This window comes from Staurois parvus, unplaced genomic scaffold (genome assembly GCF_062004578.1).
Source record: "Staurois parvus isolate SC_StPar_1 unplaced genomic scaffold, SC_StPar_1.0 ptg000827l, whole genome shotgun sequence".
NCBI lineage: Eukaryota > Metazoa > Chordata > Amphibia > Anura > Ranidae > Staurois > Staurois parvus.
In genome coordinates, this window is record NW_028318623.1 from 4,841,844 (window position 1) to 4,862,385 (window position 20,542).

At 43.2% G+C, this 20,542-nt stretch overlaps 1 protein-coding gene across 1 annotated transcript; it reads right to left on the minus strand.

Annotated features, from left to right (window-relative positions):
• Positions 1–3,786: 3,786 nt before the first annotated feature.
• On the minus strand, positions 3,787–13,334 carry LOC149443867 (trypsin-like). The gene is made up of 5 exons (XM_089655192.1): positions 13,232–13,334; positions 11,916–12,078; positions 9,853–10,112; positions 5,483–5,619; positions 3,787–3,991 (listed from the first exon to the last, which is right to left on the minus strand). Exons 1-5 carry the CDS (start codon positions 13,269–13,271, stop codon positions 3,842–3,844), a joined length of 750 nt encoding a protein of 249 aa, XP_089511318.1. The 5' UTR covers positions 13,272–13,334; the 3' UTR covers positions 3,787–3,841.
• Between the last annotated feature and the right edge of the window lie 7,208 nt (positions 13,335–20,542).

Here is a 20,542-nt window from a genome sequence, read left to right on the forward strand (position 1 = left end):
TTAGTTTGAAAGTAAAAGCTTCACAATGACTCACCTGTTAAATGTTCCTTCTCCTTTTACTATGATCCTCTCTGCTTACATTTCCTAATAAACTGCTTTCTGAACATCTTTTTACATTTTTCTATGCAACCATGTGACAGCAAAGCTCCATCTAGTTCAGTGATGGCGAACCTATGGCACGCAGAGCCATCTCAGTGGGCACGCCAGGAGGAAGAGAGGAAGAGGAAGAGAACGCGCTCTCCTGCGCACCTTCGGGGGCGCGCACCGGGCGATCTCCGTGATCGCTGTGTCCTGCGGACACAGCTGATCACGTGACATGGTAAAAGGCCAATCACAGCGGCCTTTTAGCACGTGATCAGCCATGTCCAATGACACGCTGATCACCGGGAAATGCAAATGCCGGTTCTCGGCTGCACTTTCCTCACGCTGTCAGATCGTGAGGAAAGTACTGCCGAAAACCGGCAGTTGTCAGAACAGGGATCGGCACCGACCATCAGGGTCACTGATCATCAGTGCCCTGATGATCGGTGTCCACCTGTGCCACACACAAGTTCCGCCCACTTGTGCCCAGCAATGCGCCCACCTGTGCCCAGCAGTGCGCCCACCTGTGCCCAGCAATGCACCCACGTGTGCCCAGCAGTGCGCCCACCTGTGCCCAGCAATGCACCCACCTGTGCCCAACAGTGCGCCCACCTGTGCCCAGCAATGCACCCACCAGTGCCCACCTGTGCCGCCCACCTGTGCCCACCAGTGCCACCCACCAGTGCCCATCAGTGCAGCCCAGCAGTGCTGCCAGTCAGTGCCACCAGTCAGTGCCCAGCGGTTGTGCCAGTCAGTGCCCAGCAGTGATGTCAGTCAGTGCCACCTATCAGTGCTGTCTATCAGTACCCATTATCAGTGTCGCCTATCAGTGCCACCTATCTGTGACATCTCATTAGTGCTGCCCATCAGTGCCACCCATCAATGATGCCCAGCAGTGCCGCCGGTCAGTGCCGTCTGTCACTGCCTCCAGTTGGTGCTGTCAGTGCCGCTTATCAGTGCCCATCATTTCCTGCATATCAGTGCATCATCAGAGCCTCCTCATCAATGCTCACCAGTGCCGCCTCATCAGTGCTACCTATCTGTGCTGCCTCATCAATGCCCATCAGTGCTGCCTATCAGTGCAGCCTCACCAACGCACATCAAAGAAGAAATATTACCTGTTTGCAAAATTTTAGAATAGAAGCAAAGGAAACCTTTTATGTTTTTAATTTTTTGCTCTTTTTTCATTTATAGTGCAAAAAATAAAACACCCAGTGGTGATTAAATACCACCAAAAAAAGCTCTATTTGTGTGAAAAAATGATAAAAATTGCATATGGTTACAGTGTTGCATGACCGCACAATTGTCTTTGTTAAGTGCAACAGCACTGAAAGCTGAAAATTGTCCTGGGCAGGAAGGGGGTAGAAGTGCCCGGTAGGCAAGTGATTAATTCCAGTGTTGGCACTTTGAAATAAAAAAGTTGGTTTTGTGTTGCAGTTTGGGCACTCGGGCTCAAAAAGGTTCGCCATCACTGATCTAGTTTGTGTGTCCCATGGAAGGCTGATAATGCCAGCGTCCATAGCTCTTCGCATTGTCTGTCAAAAGAAAGTTAATGCCCAGCAACCTGTGTAGCTATGGCTATGTTGGGTGATTTTATAGCTTGGATATGTGAACTGCTTGAAGATTTTAAGACCATGTGTTTTTAGAAGCTAGACCTCCTCTATTGATATGCTAATTAACCTGTTGGGCTGCTTTATGAAGCTCAATACAGGAAATGAGATAGCAAGAGTAGAGGGAGGGAAGGAGGATTTTTGGGTCATGTGCTTAGGAAGAAAGGGAGTTGTTCTGGAGACTTCATAGAAGAAACAGTTGTTATCAAGACTATGAGAAGGAAGGAACCATAAGAAGACTCCATCAAAAACCAAGTTAAGTAGCTGCTTAGTATACTTATTGCATTCATTATCCATGCTAGTTTGCTGGGAAGGATAGATAGTTTGGGCATGTGTATATTATATGTGTATTTTGTGATACTTTGTATACTATGAATTGTGTATCTTGCAGTTGGATGTGGAGCTTTTCTGTTTGATAAAAGTATTGATATACTGCAGAGTTTTAATTGCTTTCCTGCCTTATAATGCAAATAGGCTTAATAGACACAAAGCAAAACATTCCGACACATTTTCTACCCTCCTGTCCAAAATCTGGTCCCCACAAAGTCTAAAGAACAATAAATTGTCTCTATGTTTAGAAATATTTAAGAGCCCTGCTTTAGAACAAAGCTAGGTGTTCTAATTTCAAAATGTCAGGGAGTTGCTGTGAAAAGCAGAACTCAGCCCATGGTTCCCATACTTTTTATGAATATTTTATAGTGTCAGTTTGTATAGCTGTAAGTTTCTCATTGAAAATAACCGGAGAATTCCTGTGCTTGACTTCCATGAAAGGTGGTGTTGGACTTCCAGGTTCTGGCTATAACTCTTATGACTTCCCTCAGCATTTGAGTTACCATGCATCTTTGGAAAAAGGGAGCCCTTCACATAAAAAAATGAAAAGAAAAAGCAGCTCTGGCTGCAATATCCACCTTCTGTCCAGAGTTGTTTCCTGCAGTATCCCTTCTTCCCAAAGGATGATGATAGTCTTTGGGATAAATACCTTCTAGTGTCATTCAACTCACTTCCAGCGAACCCAGGATGCACCCCTAGAAGGCTCACAGGTTTGGTGTACCAATACCCAATTTTAGCTGGTCACCCAAATTCAGATGGAAGTCATATGGATCGAAGCCTGGAAGTTCCCCACACTACCTTCTGTGGAAGTCAAACACCAGGTTTCTTGCGTTATTTTGTATGAGAAACTTATATAGAAATACAGACTGCCACTATGAAAAAGAGGTGAAAAGTTTGGGAACTGTGGATCAACTACTACCTTCTTTCTATGTTAGGGCTATGTACGGGCTGCCAGCAGAAATCTACAGGAGGGGACAGATACAAATTCAGTCACCTTGCACCAGAAGTGAGAGCAGCAGTGACCGGTCTTCGTTACAGGAAGCTCCTGAAATTGTTGATGCAACAGGGTAAGCAGGACAACCAGTTAAATAGCATTTTTCAAAAGAGAACAGAGCAATGGTAGCCCCTATGCTTCTTTTATGGCAGGTTTCTTTTAATGTGCACATCAACTCTAGTCTAAGAATGAGGAATACAGCTACAGCTATTGGAAATGTTGGTTGTATCATTAAGCTATGCAGGGGCGGACTGACAACTCATGTGGCCCCCGGACAATAGGGGATCATGGGGCCCCTGTGTCCTTGCCCACACTCATAAAAAGCCTATAAAAAAGGTACCAGAGGCATTTCATGGGGCCCCCTACTGACCCCGGGCCCTCGGGCAGTGCCCGAATGCTTGAATGGTCAGTCCGCCCCTGAAGCTAAGCGGCATCAGTTATTTATTAAATACCCTGTAAAGCCTATGAAATACCTGCTAAGGCCACCTAATAACCAACAAAAGTGTCAATATAGCACAAGTAGAAGTACGCATGGACCTGCACATTAAGTGGTTACCTTGATGTTATTATCTGACTTCTCTGAACTAAAGGTGTCTATACAGATTCTCTGTCTTTAGCTGTATCACTACAATAGCTGCATGGCTTGGTAAAGTTATAACGATCTCCTTTTGTAAAAAAAACCCTGGTGGCTTAAAGACATTTTTGCATTTTGTTATGCACACAAGAGTCCTAAAAATCAAAGGCAGTAAAAGGAATTCGGACACTCGGAGATGCTGGGAACATGCACTATGCTTTATTTTACGTTTGCTTAGGTATAATATTGGCTTCAGTTATTCTCCATAACGTTCTTAATCCAGTCAGAATAGATGCAGACTTTGTTGTAGACACCAGGAAATCCACGCAGGGCACAGTTTCTACCCCAGGAGACCACTCCATACAGCTGACCATTGCAGACCAGTGGTCCACCAGAATCCCCCTGTGAAAAAAGAGATACATCAATGCAGGAAAGTACTTTAAGAATACGACCACTAATAATCAAGTTTTGTATTTACTTGTATGGAATAAACCATCCTACAACTTCTGAAAGTATATATTTACTTTCAGAAGCTGTAGGATGGTTTATATTTACCATTGTACCCAAAAATTCACTTTATCTCTCAGTGGCTATAATGTTATGGCTGAATGGAGGTATATGTCAACCCCATTTTTTCAATTTGAATGTAGTGCTGCTCAGACACATTTGTCCCACACAGGATTTGATATTTCACCAGAACATTGTTGTTGTTTGTAAACGTGGAAACTGGCATAGAAAGTCTTCCACTACTCGCCTCCTCTGCCTTTCTCTGCGATAGATGTCATCAGTCGGAGCTGCAGTTGTAGTAGTGGAAGCCATCGAATAGTGGAAGCCTTCCTCTTCCGGCTTATGTGTTTACCAATCACAGTGGCAAACAAGTGAGCCATCAAATCATGTTCCATCCTGTGCTAATGGAGGTCTGGATCGGGCTGGGACACACAGCTTCCTCCTTACCCCTCACTTGACAAAACTGTGCCCGGCAGCTATGCCTACTGAACCCCCCAAATATCCTCTTTTCTTGGCTTGGTGACATCAGCAGTCTACATTACACTGTTACTAATGAAGCTTGAGAAAGAGGGGGTTACAAATATACAGTGCAATTATAACACCCCTTTTCCCCACTTCATTGATGGCCGTGATAATGTTTCAACTCCTCTTGGGAGGAGAAAATTCGACATTTCCAAGTCCTGCACTTGCCTCACTTTGACAGAGAAGAGGGAGGGGAGAAACAGCACAATACTATCAACTGGGCAATAACTTATGACTCCAGCCAGTTGATAGTTTGACAGTTTGATTGAGAACCCTAGGGTAGGTGTCACCCGGTGCGGTAACACTTGGTGACACCCCCTCCGACGATCCCCGCAGAATGGATCGGATCTGCGGATTGAGCATAATGGATCGGACTCTGATCCATTATGCTCAATCCGCAGATCCGATGCATCCTGCGGGGATCATCGGCTTTCTTTACAACTTACCTTTTCTTGGAGCAGGTCCGGTGTCACCCCGTATAGGTTGCATGCCGACGAGGATCAGATCCATCCTGCGGGGATCGTCGGCTTGATTTACAACTTACCTTTTTGTGGAGCGGGTCCGGTGTCACCCCATGCGGACCGCACATCCCTCATCTGCCTCGGGACGCCACTGATTGAGAGCACAACCAACTGTAACAGTTATTCATCGTATTGATGGCTTCAGTTCTGCTTTAAGTGACACAACTTACTCCTTCTGGTCCTGAATGGGCCCCTTTCTGCCCTGGGTACCATAGTCCAGTTGGTAGTTCTGCCATTGGTCCTATAGCAGTCACATGGTCTGCTATGGATATAACTACCATCCAAAAATATAATATAAAGATATTTATGACTATTCATTTTACTATATATCTTTAATACTCACCTGGCATGAGTCTTTTCCCCCTTCTAGGTAACCAGCACAAAACATATTTGAAGTGATCATGTCTGGATAAGAAGATTTACAGCTGGAGTCCGACAAAACAGGGAGATCGAGACACTGCAATTTTGTAGCATATTTCACTAAAAAAAAGTATAATATATTGTTATCAATTACAGTATAGTTCAGTAACGCAACTTAAAAGATGAAAATAATATATGAGATAGACTCATTACATGCAAAGCAAGATAGTTCAAGCTGTGATTTGTCATAATTGTGATGATTATGGCTTACAGCTCATGAAAACCTCAAATCCACAATCTCAGAAAATTAGAATATTACATGCAATCAATAAAACAAGGATTGTACATAGAACAATATCGGACCTCTGAAAAGAAGAAGCATGCATATGTACTCAGTACTTGGTTTGGGCCCCTTTTGCAGCAATTACTGCCTCAATGCGGCGTGGCATGGAAGCTATCAGCCTGTGGCACTGATGAGGTGTTATGGAAGACCAGGATGCTTCAATAGCGGCCTTCAGCTCTTCTGCATTGTTTGGTCTCATGTCTCTCATCTTTCTCTTGGTAATGCCCCATAGATTCTCTATGGGGTTCAGGTCAGGCGAGTTTGCTGGCCAATCAAGCACAATAATCCCATGGTCATTGAACCAGGTTTTGGTGCTTTTGGCAGTCTGGGCAGGTGCCAAGTCCTGCTGGAAAATGAAGTCAGCATCCCCATAAAGCTCGTCTGCCGAAGGAAGCATGAAGTGCTCCAAAATCTCCTGGTAGACGACTGCATTGACCCTGGACTAAATGAAGCACAGTGGACCAACACCAACAGATGACATGGCTCCCCAAATCAACACAGACTGTGGAAACTTCACACTGGACTTCAAGCATCTTGCAGTGTGTGCCTCTCCATTCTTCCTCCATACTCTGGGTCCTTGGTTTCCAAATGCGATGCAAAAGTTGCTCTCATCAGAAAAGAGGACTTTGGACCACTGAGCAACAGACCAGGTCTGTTTTTCTCTAGCCCAGGTAAGACGCTTCTGATGTTGTTTGTTGTTCAGGAGCGGCTTGACAAGAAAAATACGACAATTGAAGCCCATGTCCAGGATCCGTCTCTCTGTGTGGTGGCTCTTGATGCACTGACTCCAGCCTCAGTCCACTTCTTGTGAAAGTCCCCAACACTTTTGAATGGCCTTTTCCTGACAATCCTCTCCAGGCTGCGGTCATCCCTGCTGCTTGTGCACCTTTTTCTTCTACACTTTTCCCTTCCACATAATTTTCTATTAATGTGCTTTGATACAGCACTTTGGGTTCATCCAATTCTTTTGCAATTACCTTTTGAGGCTTTCCCTCCTTATGGAGGGTGTCAGTGATGGTTTTCTGCACAACTGTCAGGTCAGCAGTCTTTCCCATGATTGTGATTCCTACTGAACCAGGCTGAGAGACCATTTAAAGGCTCAGGAACCCTTTGCAGGTGTTATTGCTTAATTACCGTATTTTTCGCTCCATAAGACGCACTTTTTTCCCCCCAAAAAAGGGGGGAAAATGTCAGTGCGTCTTATGGAGCGAATATAAAGTGGCCAGTCCAGTATTTTTGCGGCCACCATGTCAGAATACCGGGCCGGCCGCTCAGCTGTTGTCTCCTGCAGGGCCTAACCTGTTCCTCGCTCCAGAGCTGCACAGTCTTCCCGCGCTGGCTTCTGTGACAGCCGGGTGCCCACTGCGCATGTGCTGCGCTTTGTGAATGATCCGGTGTCTTCTGGGACACATGACAGGTCCCAGAAGGCGCCGGGCCATTCACAAAGCGCAGCGCTTCTCACACATGCGCAGTGGGCACCCGGCTGTCACAGAAGCCGGCCCGGGAAGAAGAGGTAAGGACAACTCCGCGGAAGTGGGAGCGGGTACCTGTCAAATTCAGGTACCCGCTCCCCCTCCCTCCCCAAAGGTCAGCAGTCTCTGGTCATTCCCTGCACTGTCTGCAGTCTCTGGTCATTCCCTGCACTGTCTGCAGTCTCTGGTCATTCCCTGCACTGTCTGCAGTCTCTGGTCATTCCCTGCACTGTGTCCGCAGTCTCTGGTCATCCCCTGTACTGTGTCCGCAGTCTCTGGTCATCTCCTGTATTGTGTTCGCAGTCTCTGGTCATCCCCTGTACTGTGTCCGCAGTCTCTGGTCATCCCCTGTACTGTGTCCGCAGTCTCTGGTCATCCCCTGTACTGTGTCCGCAGTCTCTGGTCATCTCCTGTACTGTGTCCGCAGTCTCTGGTCATCTCCTGTACTGTGTCTGCAGTCTCTGGTCATCCCCTGTACTGTGTCCGCAGTCTCTGGTCATCTCCTGTACTGTGTCCGCAGTCTCTGGTCATCTCCTGTACTGTGTCCGCAGTCTCTGGTCATCTCCTGTACTATGTCTGCAGTCTCTGGTCATCTCCTGTACTGTGTCAGCAGTCTCTGGTCATCTCCTGTACTGTGTCTGCAGTCTCTGGTCATCCCCTGTACTGTGTCCGCAGTCTCTGGTCATCTCCTGTACTGTGTCTGCAGTCTATTGGTTCAGAATATTTTTTTTTCTTGTTTTTTGCCTCTAAAACCTAGGTGCGTCTTATGGTCAGGTGCATCTTATGGAGCGAAAAATACGGTGGCTGATTAGAGTGGGACACTTTGAGGCGAGAATATTGCACCTTTTCCAATATTCTAATTTCCTGAGGTTGTGGATTTGGGGTTTTCATGAGCTGTAAGCCATAATCATCACAATGATGACAAATTACGGCTTGAACTATCTTGCTTTGCATGTAATGAGTCTATCTCATATATTAGTTTCACCTTTTAAGTTGCATTACTGAAATAAATGAACTTTTGTATGATATTCTAATTTTTCAAGTTTCACCTGTATATATGTAAAGTGCTGCATAAAGTGAATGCACTATATAAGTACCTGTAATAATAATAATAATAATTATAATAATAATAAGAGCTGTCCTGTGTCCTCTGCACACTTCCTATGTTAACTTAAAGATCTCTTTTGCCCTCCCAGTTTTCACGTTGATGTATGTTTCCAGCTTGGGCTAATTTATGTTTAATAATCTTAAAATTTCATGAAATTGTATTTGCTGTTACAAATATATTGATAAGTGATGAATTATGGTAGGGAATGGTTGGGGTATTTGTTTTTATTGGTAATTGACTTAAAAATCATTATGAATGATGTACATTCTTCTAATTCTTGTAGGTAATGCGGTTCATGGGTTTGCATTAATTGATCTTATTGGTCAGGGAGGAAGGTTACTGTGTAAATCATTTTTGAAATAACCACGTTGTTAAGGTTAAGACCTTTTACTTATAGGTTGTAGTGGTTTTGGTGGTTTGCTTTGGGGAAATACTTAATTTTGTGTTGTGGTGTGCCCATTGGTGATTGACCTTTCCTACCATGCCCGGCATTGCAAAACATTACGAGTTAAATACTGCTTAGACTTCTGAACAACCTACCAGTTCTGAAAACCTACCAATGCCTATAAGATCTTATTTTTACAGACATCATTTTTAAAAAAGGATATTCCTACAATGCAAGAAAGAGGAGTAGAACTCTGGAAGCAAAGTTGCAGTAGCTGCACTAATTTGGGCAAGTCCAGTAACATATCAATAAGTGCATGCATTACTAAAATATTGTAGAGAATTGTGAAGGATCTATAACCAAGGGCGGACTGACCATTTGAAAATTCAGTAGGGGGCCCCATGAGATGCCCCTGGTACCTTTTTCATAGGCTTTTTTGAGTTTGAGTAAGGACACCGGGGCCCCATGATCCCCTATTTCCCGGGGGCCCCATGAGTTGTCAGTCCGCTCCTGTTTATAACTTAAGCTTTTGTGATTGTTTGGGAGCTTTTTGCATTTTTTGTATGCACTTATTGAATTTACTAATTGACAGTTATTTTTGTTGCAGTGAGCACGCTATCGGCACATAAACATCGGCCATCCAGCAATGCATATGTGCCAGTGTGTGGATGCTAAAGCTCTTTTGCCACTTTATATTTGTATAGGAGGGTTGTACAAAAGTTAAGATAACACTGGCCTGCTGACTGGACAGTAAAGGAGCAACAACACGCTGATAAGTCATCATTCTGCTGTTTTCTCCGTTCAGCATATTTGTAGTCATTACATGTGCAATGCAACACAGCCTCGCCCTACCTCTCCCAGTCTGCTGCCATGCAGGTTGTATAGGTCCAATATTAAAACAGACCCTGCCTGCACTCATTTTTTATTTGCTTTATTTTGTGTATTTATTTATCATTAGGTCCTTTGATTAACTGAATTTGATGTTTTTACTGAATGATGTTCAGCTTTAAAATGAATAATAATAAAGTCCAGAAAATGAACTTACCTCCAATGATCCTTGTGTTTCCCCAGCCTGACACCAGGCATTGGCTTCCTACTGTTGGACAGGATGTGGCTAGTGGGATGGGTTGAACGTACTTATTGAACTGGGCAGGCTCGGCTAGTTTGACCAACATGAAATCATAATCAAAGGTTTTTTCGTTATAGTCGGAGTACATTATAGCTTTTTCCACCTGGATACGTTGTTCTGTTCCTTCTTGTTTACTAACATCATGTTCCCCAAGGTGAGCAATCAGGTCCCGGGGCCTACAAGAATAAAGAGGAACAGTAGATATCAAAGTACTCCAATGATCATAGGGTGACTACAGATAATGTGCAAAATGTAGAGGATTTCTTTAAATAACATTCATGGCTAAACAATTAAAAAAAAATAAATGCGGCAACTAAAGAAAATAAACATAATCACCTAGATGGCTTCAGAATGATGCATCTGTCCCCCATCAGCTATGAGATCTGAGTGATCAAAGACCACTGATCGCTGGGTTCTTGGGTCCTCTCTGAGCACAGAGTAGTGACTGTTAGTCACAGCTCTATGCTTTCCCCCTCCAGTGCTCATTAGAGTGCCAAACATTATTGCCAGGATCCCTACGGAGCCTGGACATCAGTCGACACTGAGCTTTAGCCCACGGTCAGCTGAACCTGGATCACAGAAGGGAAAGACTAAGTGTGCTCCTCTGACCCACAGGAGAATTATGGCAAGGAGTGCTTTGGCCATACTTGTCCATTAATAACTTTGCAGGACCTTGGATATAAAAATGGAAGGTGTACATTGTTGACTGTGTTTTTCTAGCTTAAGTCTTTTTGGTAGAGCAAAAAACATGGTCCACCATGCATTGGCTATAAATAAAAAGTCCCTTTGACCACCACCCACTGAATATTCTTTGTATGATATTACAGTAAAGATGAGGATGATCTTACAGCCAACCTTGTTCAATCTGCTACATAATACTCGTTTCTAATCATTATTCTCTATCCTATGTTTGGCATTGGGTGACTTTTTGGGTGCTTCTGCTACTTAAAAGCATCATAAACATAATATACAGACAATGTATCCAATAAACCATAGACAGAAGATGGTAGTTGGGTTTGTGGGCATAGTCCTACATCTTAAAAGATTTATTATATGAACAATATGAACAAAAGCCAGCCATTGTAAGCAACCCTATCAGTGTTAGAGGATAAATTCACCTTTGGGAACATGTTACATGTTCCAGCCATTTTTAGGGTTCCCATATATGTTCCCATAGCCGCAGCCACATCCGCCCCCCTCCTTCTGACAGATAATACGGGAAGAAGTCTCCCCGTACTATCTGTCAAATTTGAAAACACACAGCCCACACAGCCTCATCATTCATCCACAGACTTCCATGAACGAATGAACTGCAAGTCCTGACAGCCGCTTGTAGTTTTCAATGAACTACCACGGCGCTGTGGAGCACCATGGTAGTTCATTGATGCTTCCTGTCAGAATATCTGCTTGACCGTACATCTCGTATGGCAAGCAGATATTCTGACAGGTCTTCAGGAGACCTGCATGGCATCAGCAATCTACTGATCGCTGGTGCAATGCTTTACAGACTCCTGTAGACAAAAATAATAAATGCACATTTTTTACCTGCAAAAAAAGTGTATGTATTATTTTTGTCTAAAAGGTGAACTTAACCATTAAATGTGTTGCCCACACTTCTTTAGCCTCCACTTTTGCTGGAGCACTTGGCCTGTTAAAAAATGGAAAAGTAATGAAATATAAAACACTCTGGTGTTAATGTTAATGACAAACTGCATGAAATACAGTATATATTTTTCAATTTTGCCCATAGCTACACTTTTATGGAAAGCATGGAGAAAAGCGGGTGTACTTACAAAGTAATGGATGGATTGCCCACTGCTATGTTTGTTCAGAAAACTACAGATCGCCCTTCTATGGCTGACTTAAGATTCTATGATCTATTCAGAAACCCATACTAATTCAGCCCTAGGCCACTGGATTGATCTGCATTCTGGATTGACAAGTCTTACTTATATACAAAGAAGAATCATGGAACTTACGGTTGATAGCAATGAGCTGCAGATATGATCCACCGTGATGTGATCAGGGAGCCACCACACCATTGTCCTCCACGAGTGGTGAAATAAACCTGCCAAGGTTGGGAATTGGGGGCACACTCATAACCATTAATGATCTTATCATCATCGGACCAAGGAGCAGCAGCTGCAAAGGAATCAAAAAGAGTTTATTTACAAATACTTGGAGCAGAGACCCAAAGTTAGCTACCAACTTTTTGGGAAAGTGAAAAGTTTAGTGCCACTTCCCAAGAGCATGTAATCATCTTCCCTTTGCTCCCCCACTGCTATGTTCAGCCAGCAAGAGCAAACAATTATACTCATGTATACTGACTCTAGGGGGTTTATTTACTAAAGCTGGAGAGTCCAAAATCAGACTCCCTTCTGCATAGAAACCAATCAGCTTCCAGGTTTCATTGCCAAAGCTTCATTGAACAAGCTGAGGTTAGAAGCTGATTGGTTTCTATGCAGAAGGGAGTCTGATTTTGGACTCTCCAGCTTTAGTAAATAAACCCCTATGTGACAGCGCTGAGCAATTCACCAAGTGCTAGACTTGTGACATCGGGAGAATCCATAACCTTGGGTCACCTACAACTTGATTGACTAGGTGCATTGACAGGGCAGTTCCTCTTGTCCCCAGCAGCTGAATTGTGTGAAGATGGAGTGATGGATGGGGCAGTATGTGCTTCTGGAGGGAAGGGAGGGGCAATTGAGGATTAAAATGTATCTTTCGTTTGAGAGAGTCTGCTATTTCTGAATGCAGCATCACAGTAGGCATCATCCAACCCCATGCATAAAAACAAGAAGTCCTGGGCAGGTGGGCTATCTAATCTGTAGGCATTATAAGGTTCCTTTTATTACTGTTTCATCATACCCTTGATCATCAGGTTTACGGTGTTTTTAAATGCCGATGGCAGCTCTACAGTATATGCATAATGTACAAATGTACCGTATTATGTAACTGTCTATAAAGATATTTTTCTTTATGTAGCATGTAGGAAATGGTTAATATATCCACCATTTTATTATATTATTATTTCTGTGCCCTGTTAAAGAGATTTACCTTCCCTTCCTGTCTCAGAATGACAACTTTAAAATGTTGGGTTTCCCAACACTAACCATCATGAACAAATAGAGAAGGTGAGTCTACCAAATTTAAAAAAATTAAAAGTTATGTTTCTAATCCTTCTGCATTTTATCGAACCAGAAAGAAAAATGTTTTGAATATACCTGCATTTCAAGACAACACAATTTCTAATTCAAGCCACAACAGAAATGATATGAGGTGTGATGGTGATTACCTGTAAGCCCCAGGAACATGCATATCCAGATATAAAGCATAGTGAGCTGATGGGAACTCTTCTTCTTTGAGTTGTTGAAATTTTGAGAGGACTGTTGCTAGCTCTGGACAAGGTTTATAAAGGTCTGCAAAGTGGACAGATTGTCTGTTCCCATTACTCACTTCCAGACACCTGACCATTCCCATGTTATCTGCACAGATATTTCAGCTAACTCATAGGAAACAGTGACTGCTACGTACAGTATATTTGTCATCAACGTGTTTGATTCTTATTTACTTGGGGTATTTTTATATTTTTCTATATTAACTGCACAGTTATTAAACAATATTTGGTGAAGCAAAGTTAAACATTTAAAGATGGTAATTCCCCATCTATTTATATCTCAGCAACACATCCCAGGTAAGTAAATGCCAAAACTATGGCTTATGTTAGGCTTACGTCAACCTGTTGGAAACATTGATATGGACTTTTGGTGTGCATATATTTATGAGAGGATCAGAGAATTCACAAACAATGTAAAATCCATACACTTTATTTTAACATTAAAACTGGCCATTGGTTACAAGTCATAGCATCTTCCATATACAGTACAATAAACTGCCTACCCCCCTAGTTGATAACTTAGCGATTGTACATATGTCTAGAGATCTTAGAGAACATATCACAGTATTTTCTAGTAGGGAGGATGGCAAGTGATAGATAGATTCTCCATCCTCATGCAGGCATGGATGTGGATATAGAAAACAAAGAGAGGGCGCACAGGCACAGAAATGTAAAATCAAATTAAATTGGGAAGCATGTCGCAAGGGATGCAGAGTGGTTCAGGAGCCCCTGTGAGTGGTCTGGTGGGGGAATGTGAGCCTATGGATAGCTGGTGGCTGCCGCGTTTCGAGGTTGTTCCTCTTCTTCAGAGCCATGGATGTGGCTATGAAGGAATCAATGACTTGCCACGTGAACCTCGACTCCCCTGTGGGACTGCAGGAGAGATAGGAGCACGATAATGGCCTGCTTAGATATAGTTCTTTTACATAGCCCAGTGTGTAGGTGGAGATGCATCTGCCAAATTGCCACAGGGTGGCAAAGTGAAGATCTTTCTAGTATATCTATAACTCCCGGATACTGCTTAAGGCTGCTGTTGCCTGTAAAAGTCAAAGTTTTGCTGAAGGATGCCATAGCACAAACTCCAAAAACAATGATAGGCTTGCAAGTGTGCCATTGACTCTAATGAGGAAAGTGGAGAGACAGCGCTGGACCCGCAGGTACACTTCACTGGTATTGTTATCTTAAGATATTAATATTGGTGTAAATGATCTGGTCCCTGGGCAGGATAATTATAGTACTACTGACAATATTAGTCATACTCACTAAATACATTCTTGGCAGTAAACTGATCCATAAGGAATAGATGTATGTATATGAGTAAAATGAACCATGTATAAATTGAACCATAGATTATACAATCTGATTGTACAATGGCAAAATTGTACGAAAGGTAATGAAAATTATATTAGTGTTAATACTGCTAAGAATGATGATACTTGTTATAAAATAATACATTCTGGTTAAAAAAAAATTGGGAACTAGTAAAATGTATATTTAACAACCTCTTATTACCAATAATAGAACTGCAGACATTATAGTACCATATGTGAATTGATGTAATATCTTATTCGGCCACAAGATGCCACTAGCAACAGTTTCAGATCCAGCTCTATGATTGGCTTGGGACAGGAAGTCTATGGAGGAGGAGACAGGAATAAAGAAAAGGAGGGAGACGATTTGGTGAGTGGAGGTGAAGGTCAGTGCAGAGGGGCTGGCGGAAAGAGGAACCCGTGGTCGTCATTGTTGGACACCAGAGACAGCGCTGCAGGACCTTAGAGGACTGAGAGGAGGCTGAACAGTTGAACTGAGTGAAAGATCATATAGGACGTGAGTACTGCTGTTTGCAACTCCCCCCATGAGGTCGGTGTTACTCTGCTGAGTCGCCATTTTAGAGACACACTGACACAGAGAGAGATACCCAGTGCAATTTCCCGCCAAGTCGCTGTACTGATCTTACCAGCACCAGAGACTAGCAAAGTGTGTGTCATCTCCCTCGGTTGTCTGCAAAGTTTGAATACATATATCGGAGATAATGAAATTACAGAATAATCCCTAAATGAGAGATTTGCGCTGAAGTGAGAACAAGCCATTTACCCAGGATTGTTACTATATTTTTCAAAGACATTTTTGTAGGATTTGCTGATGAAATCAGCCACATTCTGTTTAACAGTTCACCTATGTTAAAAAGAGCTCCAACGGGCCCCATCTAGAGACTGCATTTGGAACTTTTGTTCTGGTCAGATATCAGGAAACAAGGGGAGTGTTTGGCACTCATTATAGTTAAGTGCTGGTAACTATTTTATGCAGTAACGTTTATACTTGTTAATATATGTGTTTGGTATAGGACATCTTATGTCCATAAGTTAATATACATGATTATCCAATACGATTACTATGATTCACTACGCTTAGAGTCATAGGTGATATTTGCACCCTGTTTCTAGATGGAATAAATCCCCCAGGGAAATTTTATCTCTTAAAGCCAGTATGTGTTTCATTGTATTCTGCTGTGTCGTCAGTCCAGGTAAGAGCTGTGAAACCCACATCATATACCAATATATTGCTAACACCCACGGGTGTGCTACATATAGAAATGATAAAATATATCCAAAGTATATTATGAAATATATCAACTCTTTGGATATATTTTATAGCACTTTCTAGTCCTGATGAAGGGAGCACTTAGACGCCCAAAATGCATTGTCTACTTCTCGAATTTTACCCCCGACCTTTAATGGAATAAAGTTGTATCTGGACCTCTTAGCAGTGGTGCGGCGCTTCAGTTTCAACTCTTCTTACATTGACTATAATAACACGGATGAACATGGAATTTGTCTTCATTTAAAGTGCAATGGATCTTTCTATTGGAATCAGCTAAACACATTCTAGTGGCATCAAAACAAGAGTAGTGCAAAGTTTAACAGTTTATTTTCCTTAGAAAGTAGCCACAACTTGAGTACAAAAGCCTAACCCATGTCAGCATGTTACAGGTAAGGACCCTTTCTCTCTGTGTGGCAGCAGTGGTCTCTCTGCAGAGGTCCAACACACCTGTTTCTGTGTCTGACCTATAACTCTGTGATCAGCAACACTTGTGCTCCCTGCTGGTCAGAGGGATTTAGCTCTAACTCTGCAGAAGGTGATTAGGCCTCTGCAGAGCCAACCACATCCACACAGAGAGCAAGAGTCCCGCTATGCAGCTTGCTGACAGGGGACAGGCTTTTCTACTCAGGCTGTGACTGCTTTTTAAATATCAACATTTTAATAAATAGATCAGGGGTCTCCAAACATTACATACAAATGGCCAGTTTACTGTCCTGCAGACTTTAGGGCGGCTGAACTGTGGCCAGTGAGACTAGACAAAGCTCTATCTTTGGTGACAGTGGAAGGAATAGTGCCCCATTTTTGGTGTCAGTGGCAAGAATTGCAACCCATTGTTTGCACCAGTGGGATGAACTGTGCCCCGCCGTTGGTGTTATTGAGAGGAATTGTGCCCCATAGTTGGTGTCATAGGGAGGAATTGTGCCCCATTGGTGTCATTGGGAGGAATTGTGTCTCGTTATTGGTGTTACTAGAAGGAACTGTGCCGCTTAGTTGATGTCAGTGGGAGGAATTATGCCTCATTGTTGGTATCAGTGGATGAAATAGTGCCCCAAGGGCCGGATAAAAGCAATCAAATGGCTGCAGTTTGAAGACCACTGAAATAGATAAGAATGGCTCATGCACATGGGTTCTCTGGCCCTCACAGTATGGCTTGTTTGAGTGGCTGGAGCCACCTGTTACTCTATGGGAACGCAACAGCTGTACAAACACAGCCGGGGCCCTGTCAGGTAGGCTGTATGGGGTCCCATGATTTATAACAGCATATATACTGTATATTCATATAGTGCTGCATATAAGGACTTTGTTTACTAAACCTGAAGCAAGAAGTTAATGTTTAAGCTGTTTTTCATCCTACTGGTGGAATATAAATGCAATTCTGTCTGAATGAACTCCTGGCAATCTCACGTGATTCATCCCTGGGTTAAAACTGTGTTCTGTGGATGCCTCTACCCATGCAAAGGTAGTCTCCCTCTTACTATTTATTTATAAAATAATTCCTCCCACTGATACCATTGATGGGGCCACTATTTCTCTCCCTGATACAAGACACTATTCCTCCTCCCACTGACCACAGGCACTATGTTGTTTTTAACTCCCACTGACCACCAGTCCGAGGCATTGTTTACTCTCACTAATACTGATACATTTTCTACCCCGCTGTCCACAATCTGGTCCCTTTGAAGCCTGAAGAACCATTTTTTTCATAGTGCCAGTTTGTATAGCTGTAGATTTCTCATAAAGACAATATCCCGAGAAATTTATTGCTTTACTTTCTTGAATTGTAGTGTGGGGGAGCTCCAGGCTCTGGCTATAACTCTTATGACTTCCCTCAGCATTTGACCAGCTTAAAGGATAAGTTCACTTTTGGAACCCCTATCTAGGGTGGAACATGTAACATGTTCCCACAGCTCCAACCATGTCTACCGCACCCCGTCCCGACAGCTTTAGCAGCTGTTGGCTTGTAGTTTTCAATGAGCTACCATGGCGCTGCGGAGCGCTGCGGAGCGCTACGGAGCAACCTGATAATTCATTGATGCTTCCTGTCAGAATATCTGCTTGACCGTACATCCCGTACTGCTAGCAGATAGTCTGACAGGCCTGCAGGAGACCTGCATGGCATCAGCGATCTACTGATCACTGGTTCAATGCTTTCCAGGCTCCTTTGGACAAAAATAATAAATTAGCATTTTTTTACCTGCAACAAAATGTGCGTTTATTATTTTTTCCAAAGGTGAACTTATCTTTTAAATTGAATATTGGTATACTACACCTGTTTACTGAAGCCTACCTTCATCTTTGAAACAAAGGGAGCCCAGTATGTAAAGAAGTAAAAAAACAGTTCTTGCTGCAATACTCAGTTTCTATCCAGAGTGGTTTCCTGCAGTACCTGTTCTTCCCCAAAGGATGCTGATAGTCTTTGGGATTAAATACTATCTAGTGTTATTCAGCTCACTTCCAGTGAGCCCAGGGCATCATGGACACACCCCAGGGGGCTCGTAGGTTTAGTGTACCAATACTCAAATTTAGCTGGCAACCCAAATTCCGATGGAAGTCAAAAGGGTTATAGCCAGAGCCTGGAAGTCCCTCACATTACCTGTCATGGAAATCAAGCACCAGGTTTTTCAGGTTATTTTACCAGAGAAATTTACAGCTATACAGACTTACACTAAGAAAAATGTCTTAAAAGTTTGGGAACTGTGGGTCAAGTACTACTTTCTTGTATGTTTCCCAGGGAAGCCCCTACAATCTGAAACTAGAACACATAACTTTGCCCCAAACGATTGTAGTTTTTGCTGGCTCTGCCCCTCACTGTTACCTATTCATCTCCCTACTCATCCTTTGTCATCTTTTCATTCCTTTTCTTCACCACAACCCTCTTACTCTTCTCTTTCTTTCCCTTCCCCACTTCCCTTGATAAACCTAATCCCTGCAGATTAGCACAACAATAGTGCGCACAGAGCTTCATGGAATCGGTTTCTATGGCCAAGTAGCTGCATCCAAGCCTTACATGACCAAGTGCAATGCAAAGCTTCGGATGTAATGTTGTAAAGCACGCCACCACTGGACTCTAGAGCAATGCAGACGTGTTCTTTGGAGTGATGAATAATGCTTCTCTGTGTGGCAATCCGATAGACATCTCTGGGTTTGATGGTTTCCAAGAGAACGGTACTTGCTTGACTGCATTGTTCCAAATGTAAAGTTTGATGGAGGGAGATTATGGTGTTGGCTGTTTTTCATGAGTTGGATCTGGACCATTAGTTCCAGTGAAGGGAACTCCTAAGGCATCAGAATATCAAGACATTTTTGACAATTGCATGCTCCCTACTTTGTGGGAAGAGTATGGGGATGGCCCCTTCTTGTTCTAACATGACTGTGCATCAGTGCACAAAGCAAGGTCCATAAAGACATGGATGAATGAGTTTGGGGTGGAGGAACTTGACTGGCATGCACAAAGTCCTGACCTCAACCAAATAGAACATCTTTGGGATGCATTAGAGTGAAGTCTGAGAGCCAGGCCTTCTCATCCGACATCAGCACCTGACCTCACAAAAGCGCTTCAGGAAGAATGGTCAAACCTTCCCATATACACCCTCTTAAACCTTGTAGACAGACTTCCCAGAAGAGTTGAAGCTATTATGGCTGCAAAGAAAAAGGACCTCTCTGCTGCCGAAAAGAGTGAAATAGTTCAATGCCTTGGACGAGGTATGAAAACATTAGATATTTCACGAAAACTTAAGCGTGATCATCGCACTATTAAGAGATTTGTGGCTGATTCAGAGCACAGACAGGTTCGTGCAGATAAAGGCACATTGTGGAAGATTTCTATCAGATCCATGCATCGGATCAAGAGAGCAGCTGCTAAAATACCATTACATAGCAGCAAACAGATATTTGAAGCTGCTGGTGGCTCTGGAGTCCTACGGACATCAAGGTGTAGAGTCCTCCAGAGTCTTGCAACTGTGCATAAACCTTCTATTTGGCCACCACCAGCGCTCACAAGCAGAAACAGCTGCATTGGGCAGAAAAATACATGAAGACTAATTTTCAAACAGTCCTGTTCACTGATGAGTGCCGTGCAACCCTGGATGGTCCAGATGGATGGAGTAGTAGATGGTTGGTGGACGGCCACCCTGTTCCAATAAGGCTGCGAAGTCAGCAAGGCGGTGGTGGAGTCATATTTTGGGCCGGAATCATGGGAACAGAGCTGGTCGGCCCCTTTAGGGTCCCCGAAAGTGTAAAGATGACCTCTGCAAAGTATGGGGAGTTTATGACTGATCATTTTCTTCCCTGGTACAGAAGGAAAAACTATGCTTTCCATAATAAAATCATCTTCATGCATGACAATGAACCATCTCATGCTGCAAAGAATACCTCTGCATCAATGACTGCTATGGAGAGAAAGTCATGGTGTGGCCTCCATCCTCCCCTGACCTCAATCCTATTGGGAAATTTTGGAGCATCCTCAAGCAAAAGATCTATGAGGGTGGGAGGCAGTTTACATCCAAACAGCAGCTCTGGGAGGCTATTCTGACATCTTGCAAACAAATTCAAGCAGAAACTGTCCAAAAACTCACAAGTTCAATGGATGCAAGACTTGTGAAGCTGCTA

Excerpts from the sequence above, each read along its gene's own strand:
- LOC149443867 (XM_089655192.1), bottom strand. The coding sequence starts at position 13,271 with ATGCTTTATATCTGGATATGCATGTTCCTGGGGCTTACAG. Across the intron at positions 12,079-13,231 it reads CATGTTCCTGGGGCTTACAG|CTGCTGCTCCTTGGTCCGAT; the intron begins GTAATCACCATC and ends ATTCCTTTGCAG. Across the intron at positions 10,113-11,915 it reads GCAGCTCATTGCTATCAACC|GCCCCGGGACCTGATTGCTC; the intron begins GTAAGTTCCATG and ends TTATTCTTGTAG.